The following is a 14,085-nucleotide window of genomic DNA, read 5'->3' on the forward strand; positions in this document are numbered from 1 at the left end:
CATAACATTACAAACACTGCTAATGCATACAGTGCGGTAACAGGCCCTTCAGATCCATGAGCTCATGCCGCCTAAATACCCCAATTAAACTGCATCCCCTGCACCTTTTGAAAGGTGGGAGGAAACCGGAGTATCCGGAGGAAAAGACACGGGGAAAACATACAAACTAACAGACAGCACCGGATTCGAACCCGGGTCACTAGCACTGTAATGGCTTTCCGCTAACTGCTACGCTATCCGTGCCGCCCCCGGTGAGAGTGGCAGGTGTTTGGGAAGAGAATCTTGCATTAATGATTCATCTGAGTAGGATGGGGTGTAATTTGGTACATTATGGGTTTACAGTCTAATGTTTCAACTTTGGTTCATAACATTTTAAAAATAATAGTTATAGTTTGTTAACATTGATTAACAATTATCGCAACATTGGATGATTACCACTGCCTGTTTGACAGAAAAATCTAAATTAATCTAAAAATAAGTTTGGTAAAATTGTCTGAGGTACACCTAATTTTATCCACTTTCTAGATATTGCTGGAGAATATGACCAATGAAATGAAGCAACGAGTAGAACCCCATAATGACTACTTCAGCACACAATTCCTGTTATGTTTTGCTGCATTTGGGAACCACATTGTTACTGTTGAAGCTTCCGTTGTTGACTCAAATGGAATCATTTGGAAAACAGGACCAAGAAGTACCATTGCTATCAAATCCATGGAGGATCCATTCTCTCAGCAATTACGCCTGCAGCATCAACAACAGTCTCAACAGCAATCACAGAGGAATGCACTTTGTCGTTTTTAATGTGAGTCACAATGTACAAAATATGAAGGTGCTGAAGGCCTACCAGTTTCCCGGTGGTTGCATCATGGTGTGGCATGACCTTTTGTGAAGTGTGTAGCCCAAATTAAATGTTTGTTTAAAAAAAAACCTTGGGCCATATTCACCAAAATACAGGTGCTTAATCCTTTATCCAAAAACCAAACATTTTTTTGATGGATGTAAGCTCACTAATGTTCACATTTGGTGCCAAACATGACCTGACACGACCTACCCTCAATTTTCGTTTGGATGAATATCCATGTTGGTAATTAGTGGAACCCTAGAGTATCCTTACTTTATAAGTGCCAGTGGAAAAAACAGCACCTCCAATTCACCATATCCAGCCAGGACCTGAAATTAAAAAGGGGAAAGAAAAGGAGCAGAAGAGGGAGGGCCTGGCCCGGGAATCACCCCAGTGGGCCCAGCTCAACTTTTTTCGACTCTGCCGGCAAGCTGCACCGTCACCTGCAGTTTGTGGAGGAGAAGGCGGAGTTGCTATGGCGCTCCATTGGCAAGATCGAAGACCACAACCGGCAGCTGACCGACGAGCTAAATGTGCTGAAGGGAGGCCCTGGCTACCTGGAAGGTAGAGGAAGCCGGTGCCGACTCACTGCAGGAGTTGCTGAAGGCAGCACGGCTGCAGGTCAACAAGCTGTGCGGCAAGGTGAGGACAGCAACACCGACAGCGATGGTGAGGACGTGGCCCTTGGACCCTCAGCCCAAGGGGGAGGGTCCCATCAGGGAAGAGAGCGACTCTGAGGAGGTATGCAAGAAGATGGCAGGCCGCAGCTTGGAACTGTGAGAAGGAAGGAAGGCACGAGTACCTGGACAGCATCAAGCTGTTTGAAGAGAAGAAGTGAAGAGAAATCCTATCATTTATGGTCTATCTTTATCTTAAACCACTTTCCAACCCCCCCCCCCCCCACCCAATCCAGGGCTGCTGCAAATCCCCCCCCCTGCCCTCCCATCCAGCGTTGCTGCGACCCTCCCGTCCACAGACCTTTCTAGTTGGAGTGTCTCTTTGTTTTGCATGAATTGGAAACAGTGCAATTACTTAGAAGTACTGCTTTATTATCCGAAAAATTCCGAATTCCAAAAAGTGTCTGGTCTCAAAGATATCAGCTAAAAGATTAAGCACCTGTACTAAAGCAGAATCTCTCCCCTACCCTCATTGCCCATGCTGTTCTAACTCAGCACATTAATTGATTGATTGAAGTTACATTTGGCAGAAAATGGGGTTGTGGGTAAAAACCTACTCAAACCTTGCTTTTGTGAGACTGCTAATGGTTTCATTATTCAGTTGTCTCTTAAAACTTGGAACAGACAGTAAATGTATAATTTGAGAAGTTCATATTACCAGACTATTTGATCTGCACAATATATCAATTAATGTGCACTTAATATTGCCAATAGATGTTCGGACATAAACTCTCCAGTTGGACCATTGTTACATTCGTATGCTTCATCTTAATGGACACTTGAATGGATCCTTCTCTAGCTTCACTGTTTACATGTGTATCAGTGTGGAACTTCCAGAAGTTACTGAACTGGTTATTTTTTGATCTTATTTTATCTGCAGAAGCTTCCCCATCTGATTGGTGCCATGCTCCCCCCAAAAAACACATATTCTGTAATTTAACATTTTTCATAATTTTTTGCCATTCAAGCAGTTGTCCACGTGCTGCCTCAAAATTTTACCATCAATCCTGCTGCTTATTCCTGGAATGTGTCCTGCTGAACCTGCCAATTAGCACCTATACCTCTCCTTTCCCCCCCACCCCCCCTCCCCGCCCCCCATTCTCATCAGCTGTTTCCACCCAAAGCTCTAACTATGCTGGTATTGAATTTTATAGCAGCTCATTCGCTGATGTTAAAGCCAAGGCCTAGCTCTCCTGGTATAGGTCTCTTAAACTTTGCAGATGGACCAATCCTGAAATGGGAGTGTTGTGTGCAACTAGTAACCCCAACCCATTTGTAACCCCTAGACACACCTGTTGCCTACTATTTGCCACAGGGAAATTGCTGACCCAGGACCTAACTGGGGTCAGTTCCTGCGAATGGGTCATTATGACTATCATCTGCCATTTTCTTTTAAAGAGCCAGCACTGTAACAGGCCCTTCTGGCTCAGGAGCCCGTATCACCCAAATACACCAATAAAACCTATGCTTTTGGAGGGTAGGAAGAAACCAGAGCACCCGAAGGAAACCCATGCAGTGACAATCAGGAGAACGTACAAACTCCTTGTTGACAGCATCAGATTCAAACTGTAATATCTCTCTGCTAACCTATGCTACTATTGTTCTGGGGGTGGAGGGCATCTGTTTAACCACCACAAAAGCTGTGTATCAATGTGGAGGTAAGCCCCACCAAGGCACAGAACAACCTGATTTCACAAAGCACCACAGCTAGCATTGTTAATTGTGTTAACCCCCTCCTCCGAACAGTCAGAGTTGCAACACCAGAGAGAGTCATACAAGTCTTTATTAGACAGTCATAGAGCTAACTTACAATAGCTATTTAACCTACCAATCTCCATCTTTGGAATATGTGATGAAATATTAAAACCAGCAGAAAACCATGCAGTCATAGAATGTACAAACTACACAAACAGGTGCTGGAGCTGGGAAATAGTTGCACTAACACTCTTTTAATGAAACCAGGTTTGATCCAAGCATCAGAAGAGAAATTTTCATAGTCTCTCTCATAGATTCTAGGCCCTGTTTAAATAGATGAATAAACCAACGTACTGAAACTACAAGACTACAAGTGGAAGAGTCTAGGTAATTGGAGATTTAGATTTAACATTTTTTTTAATTGCTCCAACATTCTCATGGAGTTTGTCAATTGTTGAAAAGTTATTTCAACTGGAGATGTTCATTAATTTTATCTGAAGGCAATGATAAATTTATCCACAAATTGCATCATAGTTCTATGTATGCTGTAAGGAATTCTCGGTCACTTGTATGGTGTATAGAAATGTAGCTTTGTTAACCTTTTTTTAAAAAAAAACTAAGATACTATATTGAACTCAAAACATAGGAAGGACTGAAGTTTTCTTCTGCTTTGTATATAAATCTAATTTAAAAAATACATTGAAAATCATTGCTTTTGCCTGACATTTAATTTGTGCCTTTGCGAGCAAAAATCTGTTTTGAAAATTGTTAGAAATAGATGTACCTTAACAGAAATTGCTTGAGACAAAAATTGAGAACAAAGAACATTTATTATACAATGAAAAGTTGGGTGCTTCCCCTTACCCTGGGAATACACACATACACTGGGGCTCACCCAACTTTTATACAGTGAATTTCAGTATCAGAATACCCTCCCCCTTACATTCTTCTGCCCCCTGGATGGGTTTGGCATAGGCAATCCTTCCTGCCTATGTGCAATTTCAGTGGACTTGGAGGACCAGGGGGTATCCTGTCGGTGTCTTCTCATGTCATTATCCCCATTGTCCTTATTCATAACCTTGCCCTTGTCCCCATTCACACCTTTCCAACTCTCAGAGTCCCTTCATATGCAGAGTTCGCTAATCCTGTCTAGGGTTTACTAATTAAATATGCATAACTTGATAAATCTGTGTATGGCTTACTAATTATATATGTAGAACTTGGTACTTCTGTCTAGGGCTAGGAGACCCTTATCTCATCCAGACTACCTCAACTTCCTACATTCTATTATTCCTTACCTCTCCTTATCTTATTGATAGGGTGGGCTCACTGATCCTGTCGAAAAGACTAGAAGATTCTTATCTTACATAGGCTGACTCTGCTTCCTGCATTCTAATTTCCATGCTTAGCCTGTTCATACTGGTCTAATCCATCACTCCACATGTGTGCACTAGTTTCCCCATCTTTCATATTTTTATGTCAAGTTTCCTCATCTCTCACAAAAATTATCCAGTTATAAATGTCATTTCTATTAAACTTACTCCAATGGTTTAATTGCATTTTACATACCAAGCTGCTTTTAACTAACATTAAAATTACAAATGTAGAATCATGGGAGTGGGTAGCCAAACATTTATTGAAACCAAGAAAAAATGAGCCGAGAATTTCTGAAGGTTTCTTTTGCCACAAAATTGTAGGTATATCTTCAGGGGTGGTGATCCACTTTAGCAGATGCTCTGGACAATTCAAATTAAATTTGAGCATTAGCTTGAATTAAATGAATGTTGTCTACTAATGGTAGAAATTTCCAGATCCAATAATGCTTTAATAAAATGTACTCTTTTCCATTGAATGGAAGATCTTCTATATGTTTGTTGGGGAAATCAGTATCATTAGTTTTCTGGCTGCCCTCGTTTTGCTGACCTGAATTGGACTCTGCACAATGCACTGCACTTTCATCACATTTTGTATGTGGCCCAAACCACTTGAATGATAAAAGATTCTGTCCATTTCAATAAATACACATGAACAATATTTAACATCTTAGAACAATTGTTGAAATTGAGTATTTAGAACAATGAAAGAATAATCCAGCAAAAAGTGTGGGGAACTGTTATGAGCCCAAAGGACTCAAAACCCAGCAGCATAAGAAATTCACCAAGACAGTGGCTACTTAATCAAAATGGTTTTATTTTCATAAATATTGATCTTATTATCCATTAACTTAACCCACTTCCAATTCTAAGTGCATGTGTATTTCATGTTTATGTGTTCAGGAAAGTTCTTTATCACTTCTCCAAGTTCACTGGTGCCAGGCAATCTACCATACTGTGCACAGAATTGAACTGTTAATATATTCACCAGGCTTTGGTGCTTTAACTGGTTGCCACTTAGGAAGGCCTTTGTTGGTTTCAGAGAGTTGTACATTGGACACACTCCTTCGATCAGCAATTGAAATTTCTTGCTCAAGAAACTTGCCTCCTCTTGGGTTTTTCCCATAAGATAATCTTTTCTTCCAGGGTACCACAAGGAGTTCTACTTTTTCCCCATATTCTAGGAGAAACAATAACCAGCCACAACCTCTGCAATTGACTACAGAGATTTAGAATAGGCAGAACTCGAAATCTGTCTTGAAATGGGGTCTTGCAACAGGTCTGACAACTTGCAGCCTTCACACAAACTGTTGCAGAATACTCTGACAAACAATGGATGTTTTCTCTCTGTCTGCAAATCCATGTGGCCCCCTCTTAGGACAACGAACTCCAACCAGACATTTAAAACTCTGGCCTGAGTTCTTGAGCCTGGACACTGTTCAAACATTAACACCTACTTGTGAAACTCTCACAAGCATTTTCCATGTCTCTGCAAAGCCAAATATAGACACAGTCTTTTGCATAGCAAATGAGATGTTTGTTTGTGATATGTGACCTGATAACTAAACCTCAAAATCTTACCCTTTTAATATACATTTTATCATAATTTTATTAACGTTCCGTAACACTATTATCCAGGAAAATCAAAAAGTATATTTTCCTACTAGTTTTCCCATTGAGTATTCACCACAATTGTTTTGGTCAGGGCAGTGCTGATGCATGGTAACAAGCATTTCTGTCCCACAGAGAGACAGGATAATCTACACTTGGAAAGGCATGTAGGATAGTTTGCATGGATTTATTGGTGGGATGTACTTTTCTCTGCGTAAAGAAGACAATGAATAAAATTTTTCTGGCCTGGTTTGAGGAAGGATCTTTTTGAAGACCAACTAAATACAGAGGGCAGTCATGTTTCACATGTAAGGTTTTGGACGAGATCTCAAGAATGCTGATCCAATAAGGAGATGTTATTGCACAGGACAGGAAGAGGCGGTAGAGAGTTATGAGCTTGGCCAGCACCATCATGGGCATCAGTCTTCACTCCATTAAGGGCATCTACAAGAGGCGGTGTCTCAAAAAAGCAGCCTCTATACTCACCGCTCAGGTCACAACCTCTTCTTGCCGCTACCATCAGGAAGGAGGTCCAAGAGTCTGAAGACAAACACCCAATGGTACAAAAACAGCTTCTTCCCCTCTACCATCAGATTTATGAATGGACAATAAACCACAGACTCTACTTCACTTTTTTTCTCTGCTTTTTCATTAATTTATGTTTTTTAAAAAAATGTAATTTAAAGCAATTTCTTTGCACCTGTAATGCTGCCACATATCAATATATTTTGTGACACAGGTTCATCACAATAAATTCTAATTCTGTTTCTGAAGTGAAAGATGGTAAATTTTGTGTGTGTAATGAAGGTTAAAGTTTCACCATGAATGATAGGACCAAGGGAGTGTCGAGGGATTAAATTTGAGCATTAGCTTGAATTAAATGAAAGTTGCTTACTAATGGTAGAAATTTCCAGATCCAATAATTCTTTAATAAAATGTACTCTTTTGTATTGAATTGGAAGAGCTTCTATATTTTTTTTTCAAAAATTCCTTAAGATGTCATCACAGATGAAGAAGATACACTAAATGCTTGCCTTCATTGAGACGATCAGAACCGGTAAATCTTGCTCTAATGTTATAAAACACCTGCTAGCCCACAGTTGGAATATGGTGTGCAGTTCAGGTTTCTGCACATTAGGAAGGATGTCATCAGAGAGGGTGCAGAGGAGATGTGTTGGGAGAGTGTCTTGGGTAAACTTATACCTCTCATTTTGTTCATTTTAGATTGGTCACAGTGTTTGAGCTACCGAAAGAAAATAGACACACACACCGAGAGCAGTTCAGTTTATACAAATGTTTATTACTAATTCAAAAGCTGATTTCACACTACAATATGCAAGCCCTTCCCAACTATACTTATCAACGCTTGGACTGGTCCCAACTGCCGAAGCGAGGCAACGACTGCACACTTGTAGTAGGTTGTCAGGGCGCTGGTAGCAGCTTCTCCACCTCCCCTGACCGGGACGTTGCTTGGACTCTGGCTGTTCTTCCTTCTTGACAAGGGGTGTTCCCACCCCTCGGAGAATCTAAACTTCAGCAGCAGGACCACAGGCTTATATACCCCAAAAACAATTAATCATGCGCCTACTCCTTCTAATATTTGTCAGTCAAAATCAAAACTGAACATTACATTCTACAATTTAGAAGATTAATTATTATGGAACCAGGATGTTATAATTTCCTGGTTTATCTCGTAGATACAAAGACTTATTAAAACTTCTCGAGCAAGACAGGTTGTGACCAATTCGTCAATTTCAGAGTGTTGCATTTGACAACTGCTTTCCCTGGGCCTCACAGTGGAATTCCATTTCAAAGTGTATCTTCAGATAAGTCCCCATGGCTGAGTTTAATTACATCTGCTAGTTCTGAAAGTAAGGTGACCTGCGTGTGGACCCAGTGTCGTCAGTTCCACATAAGCAAAAAGCATCTGGGTACATGGTTTTAATCCTCCATTACATCCCACCCCTTGGTCACAATCTGTCATTTGCGAGGCCTAACCAGTATTTGAGTACAGAGGGAGCGAAAAAAGAGAAATCAAAACAACAATGACAAAGATAAGCAATGACGCGAGCCACCAACGGAGGATAGTGTGGCCCACCCCCCCAAATGTAGCAGTTAGCCATGAGAAAGGATTCCAACCAAGGCTCAAATTATCCTTGTTGGCCACAATACCCAGGTACTGGAGCTCACGAACAGATTTTGAAACATGCTGAACAATAACATATTTATATAAGCTGCACTTGAGGCTGGTGACCGAGGACTTCCTTGGTGTAATGCATCGGACCGTGTTTCCCACGGGTAACTCCCTTGGAACGTCCTCGACATTACAAATCCAATTGCTGGCATCAAAGCAGCTGTTAAGCCAGATCACCAGGAGTGTAAAATGGAGAACCTGGAACAAAGAAGCCTGACACATGTCACTCACGATACCATAAGCGTTCAGTGTTTAAACAGACTAAATCATCCTGTCCCTCAATAGCTACCCACTGAGTGTTACCCTGGGCAGGTGTCACTATTTCCCCTTTTACAGGAGGGCCACTACCTGGTGGTGCCACCCATACCTTTTGTCCAACATTCTCTAGTTCGGGGATGGGGGGCAATGACTGTTATTCCTCTGGAATAGGCTGTAATTCAGGAGCGTGAAGAAGTCGGTGGAAAGGTGTACCTCCTTTTAAAGGGCGATGATTCAAATTGTCGACTGCCTGCTGCAGCACATGGCACCATCCCTTCTGGGTCCCCAGTGATGTTTCCAAACGAATTTGTTCCTTCAGTAAGCCGTTCATTTGTTCAACTAACCCGGCAGCCTGCGGGTAATAAGGAATATGGTGGACCCATAAAATACCGTTGTCATTTGCCCAATCACAGATTGCTTTCCTGGAGAAGTGCGAGCCATTATCAGAGTGAATCTCCTCTGGAACATCATAACGATAAATCAAATGGTTTAGTCCTTGGATAGTGCTAGCTTGGTCAGCCGTCTTGGTGGGAAAAGTAAAAACCAGGCCCGAAAAGGTGTCAACCATTACTAGGATGTAATATTTACCCATGCAGTCTAGCATGGGGCCTATGTAATCAATTTGCCAGACCGCAGCTGAGTGAGCACCCCGTTTTATTCGGCCATGTGGACCAGGTGGAATGGTATGGAACTTCACAAGCTGACATTCTGGGCATGTATGTACGACCATGCGGACATCATCCTGATGGACGGATAAAGCATGTGTACGGGACCACATAGCTGATCCCTTCTCCCCCAAATGACCACTCTGTTCATGTGCCCATCGAGCCAGGGGGACGGTATCAGCACAGCTGATAGTGGCAAGCTGATCTGCTACTGCATTATGTTGAGCCATGTTAGTCGCCATATTGGTATGGGCATCAACGTGATAAACGGTTATCTCACGATGGTGGGAAGCATCCCACAACAGCTGCCACAACTCTTTGCCCCATACTGGGCGGTCATGTATCATCCAGTTGTTCTTTTGCAAATCAGGCATCCATACCACAAGTCCATTAGCCAAAGCCCAGGAATCAGTAAACAGGCGAAGAGGGTGATCATGGGGATCTAGTGGTAAAGTGACTGCCTTCAACTCAGCATACTGACTGGAGCCACCATCCCCCTCCTCCGATAAGTGAGTTCCTGACCTGGGATGGTAAGCCACCTGTTCGTGTACGCGGCCCACCCCTTCAGACCCTCTGGTCGCACGACTCTGAATATACCACTTCCATTTAACAATAGAAGACTGCTGAGCCCGCCCGATCTTTAGATTAGCATTATTAGCCAGGACCCAATTCATTATAGGAAGTGCAGGTCGCAATTGAACATCTGCATCACCTGTCATTCTTTCAGTCTCTAGCAGGGCCCAGTAACAGGCTAGTAACTGTTGTTCAAAAACAGAATAACGAGTGGCAGCCTCGGGCATGGTACGTGACCAGAATCCCAGTGGGACTCGGCGACCCTCTTGTTTCTGCCAGAGGCTCCAGGAGGCCACATCATCAATATAATGGTGAATTGAGAGGGAAGGCGATACTGGAAGGTGAGTGAAGGTAGACTGGCGCCCCTTCCAGGTAAAGGCGAACTGATCCTGTGAGTCCTCAGCTATAAGAATACTGAAGAAGGCGTTAGCGAGATCAATGACAGCATACCATGTTCCTGAGTTCCCAGTAGCAATGTTTTCAATAAGGGTGACAATGTCCGGAACTGCTGAAGCAAGTGGTGGGGCATGTTTGTTCAAAAAACGATAATCAACTGTCATTCTCCAGGAGCCATCTGGCTTCTGGACCGGCCAAACAGGGCTATTAAAGGGCGACATTGTGGGCCTCACTACCCCTTCTTCTTGCAGAGCATCGATGGTGGCAGTAATCTCTTCCTGCCCCCCAGGGAGACGATATTGTGGAATGCACACTGGTTTCATGGGGGCTGGCACCATCACAGGATCCCACTTAACCTGACCCACTACTAGTTTTTTTGTAATAGTTCGAATTCCGAATTCAAATCCCCCTTGGCTAGTATTAAGGGCCATACCGGCCAACATATTAATACCCAGGATACACTCGTCAGTAGCAGCCACCAGGGCATGTAACCAGACAGGGGAAGGGCTATCACCCACCATGGCACAGATTTTTATTTCCTTTGCCAGGGTGACCGCTCCTCCCAACCCCTCTATTTGAAAGGCCGGTCCAGTCCAGAGGTCGGGATTACCAGGAATCACCGAGTGCTCTGCACCGGTGTCGACCAAAGCCAAGTATTGGCGATCATTACCCCCACCCCAGTGGATTGTTAACGGTATGTAGGGCCGCGGATCCCCGTGTGTGCGCCGTGTCTCGATGGAGTAGACACGGGAATCCTGCCCACACCTTGAGGCTTCAGAAGGGTTCGGGGGCTTCCAGGACCACATGCTATTGTTATCTTTAAGAGCCTGTTTAACCCACTGTTTTACCTCATCATGAGTAACTGGAGCAGGAGAAGCCAGCTCGATAGAAGCAGCAGTGGGAGCAGAAAGCACAGCTGGGCCAGGAGGACTCAGCAGCTGGGGATGATGTTCCCCTGCTTTTTGCCTAAATCGATCTCCAATGGCAGCCAGCTCTTTTACAGAGAAATCACGGATCATTGACTCCTTCCGACCCCTGTTCCCACTTTGACTCACAGGGTCCTCCACCCAGTCTAGGGGAGGAGGTGGAGGCCATCCAACAGAGGGAGTAGGCCATAGAGCACAAGCAGGGGTTTGGGTATTTTCCCCTGGGTCCACATGGGAAACCGGGGTATCTATCCCTTCCATCTCTACCCTTACATCATCCCCCCTTCTGTCTGTTTGGGAAATCTGCTGCCTTATAGGGTGGGCGTGAACAGCAGATGGAGAGGGTAGTATGTTAGACACATGCTGAGGAGTATCTGCATTATTACCATTGTCATTCCAGATATTCCCATCCCAATCCTCAATTACATCAGGATCGTTACCATTCCTTATCATGGCATGAATACGATATGGATCGGGTTCTACTCCATGCCTTTCCTTATCTGCACAGAGCTGCTGCCGGAGTTTAATATTACGGCAAATCATTTGGACATGCTTATCTTCCCATTCTTTGGCTCTGTCCTGACTGGTGCGAACAATCTCGCTCATCATGGAACAGCATTGTCGCAGGACTTCTAGCTCCTCCTCTAATTGCTTTCTTTTGCACTGAGATTCTACTTCTCTTTGAATTAATTCTGCTTCACGCTGAACGGAGTGGCGTAATGCTGTGGCCAGCAACCAAAAACCATTCGTCAGCGTTCCCTTTTTATCAGGAAATTTACTTTCTCGAAGGAGAGTGGCAACCCGCTCTCCCAGAGGTGCACTTGATGAGTCTAACTTCTCATCCCAACTAATGGGTGGTCCCAACAAAGACAGGGTATTGGCCAACATGCCAAACCCATCGTCTTTGGAAGTCCATACAGGAATCAAGAACTGCTCAGGGCTCACCTCTTTCTTTCGGCGAAACATCTTGAGACCAACCCTGCTCGCTGCGCCAATTGTCTTGGGTAAACTTATACCTCTCATTTTGTTCATTTTAGATTGGTCACAGTGTTTGAGCTACCGAAAGAAAATAGACACACACACCGAGAGCAGTTCAGTTTATACAAATGTTTATTACTAATTCAAAAGCTGATTTCACACTACAATATGCAAGCCCTTCCCAACTATACTTATCAACGCTTGGACTGGTCCCAACTGCCGAAGCGAGGCAACGACTGCACACTTGTAGTAGGTTGTCAGGGCGCTGGTAGCAGCTTCTCCACCTCCCCCGACCGGGACGTTGCTTGGACTCTGGCTGTTCTTCCTTCTTGACAAGGGGTGTTCCCACCCCTCGGAGAATCTAAACTTCAGCAGCAGGACCACAGGCTTATATACCCCAAAAACAATTAATCATGCGCCTACTCCTTCTAATATTTGTCAGTCAAAATCAAAACTGAACATTACATTCTACAATTTAGAAGATTAATTATTATGGAACCAGGATGTTATAATTTCCTGGTTTATCTCGTAGATACAAAGACTTATTAAAACTTCTCGAGCAAGACAGGTTGTGACCAATTCGTCAATTTCAGAGTGTTGCATTTGACAACTGCTTTCCCTGGGCCTCACAGTGGAATTCCATTTCAAAGTGTATCTTCAGATAAGTCCCCATGGCTGAGTTTAATTACATCTGCTAGTTCTGAAAGTAAGGTGACCTGCGTGTGGACCCAGTGTCGTCAGTTCCACATAAGCAAAAAGCATCTGGGTACATGGTTTTAATCCTCCATTACAGAGAGGGAGCTAGTACATCATTGCAAGAGGCAGACCAGAAGTACAGGTTTTTGTCAGAGTCCACCGGGATGCCTTCACCATGTTTTCTGCCACCATAATTTGATTCCAGGTTTGACCATCCAGCCTTTTGGATGAACATGAATGAGCACACTGTGTGGTATATTTTTCTTTGGGGTGAGTCTTTCATTTAAATACTACAAACGGTGGCAGTTTTGCACCATCAGCACAGCAGGCCAGAACTACTGTATAGTGCGTCCATACATGATCAGTGGTTTTTACTACAACGGTTTTAGCTCCTTTAACACTCGAATGTTACTGGAACTTCATCCATGTTCCCTATTTGGCTCAGTTCAAAACAAGTTAACTTTCACGCTTTTATTACAAACTTATGAAAGTCTAATATTTTGTCTTCATAATCCGCTGGCATTTCTGTGCAATTGATGTTTTCGTACACATTGATAAACCGTGCCATTTCATTAACCGGTAACACTAACCTTCTGTCCTGTAACATCTTAATGCTATAGTTCTTCTCCTAAGCTCCTGGCCTCTTATCCCTCCCTCCCTACCCACCCATAAACCCCTAAGATTAAAAAAAAACAGAAAAGAAGGAAAAAAAGGTGAATGTCAAAAAACAACAATCTAACCTCAATTCAAGTAGTTATGGAGCTGAGAATTACCACCAGAACGAGCTGTTAAGAGCTCTTAAACCTTCAAACCAACATAAGTATGGGCTCCATATTTTAAAAAAGAAATGGTGTTTATTATATAATTTTTTTTTCAAGTGGAATACAAGAACATAATTCAGCATGCCATCCCTTCATTCCTGATTTCCAAGTAATGGCTATTCATTTTCTAGAAATAGCTAGAACTAATCATAAGAATTCAATTTGATACATAGTTGATCTTAATTTAACACTAATCATTTAACATTACCCAACAAAAATAAGGTCAGATCAAGCAGGAGTTTTACCTTTAATATTTTTTTCCAAAAATACTTTCACCTCTATCCAAGAAGAGTGAAAAAAATGAGCCATCTTGATCGCATCTAAAACATAAATCTGATAATGTGGGATTCATTTAAAAAAAAATTTTGGGGTGTTAAA

The 14,085-nt window shown here is 42.9% G+C and overlaps 2 protein-coding genes across 7 annotated transcripts in view; one reads left to right on the forward strand and one right to left on the reverse strand.

The window, feature by feature from the left end:
* The window catches only part of ints7 (integrator complex subunit 7), an 82,445-nt gene extending 75,316 nt beyond the window's left edge, over positions 1 to 7,129 (forward strand). Inside the window, exon 20 of the mRNA XM_069931347.1 lies at positions 526 to 7,129. Within this exon, the coding sequence (XP_069787448.1) occupies positions 526 to 804 (279 nt within the window). The 3' untranslated portion in view covers positions 805 to 7,129. The remainder of the gene's footprint in view (positions 1 to 525) is intronic.
* A 350-nt stretch (positions 7,130 to 7,479) lies between these two features.
* The window catches only part of LOC138760590 (uncharacterized), a 33,409-nt gene continuing 26,803 nt past the window's right edge, over positions 7,480 to 14,085 (reverse strand). For 2 of the 6 annotated variants that reach the window (XM_069931348.1, XM_069931349.1), the window contains exons 3-4: positions 8,866 to 12,268; positions 7,480 to 8,592 (exon numbers count right to left, since the gene is read on the reverse strand). In XM_069931348.1, coding sequence (XP_069787449.1) covers positions 8,558 to 8,592; positions 8,866 to 12,268 — 3,438 coding nt within the window. In that variant the 3' untranslated portion in view covers positions 7,480 to 8,557. Of the gene's footprint in view, positions 8,593 to 8,865; positions 12,269 to 13,952; positions 14,041 to 14,085 lie in introns of those variants that run through there. The other 4 variants (XR_011355723.1, XR_011355722.1, XR_011355724.1 and 1 more) reach the window with 4 other exon arrangements.

The sequence above is a fragment of the Narcine bancroftii genome, chromosome 4 (assembly GCF_036971445.1).
Source record: "Narcine bancroftii isolate sNarBan1 chromosome 4, sNarBan1.hap1, whole genome shotgun sequence".
NCBI lineage: Eukaryota > Metazoa > Chordata > Chondrichthyes > Torpediniformes > Narcinidae > Narcine > Narcine bancroftii.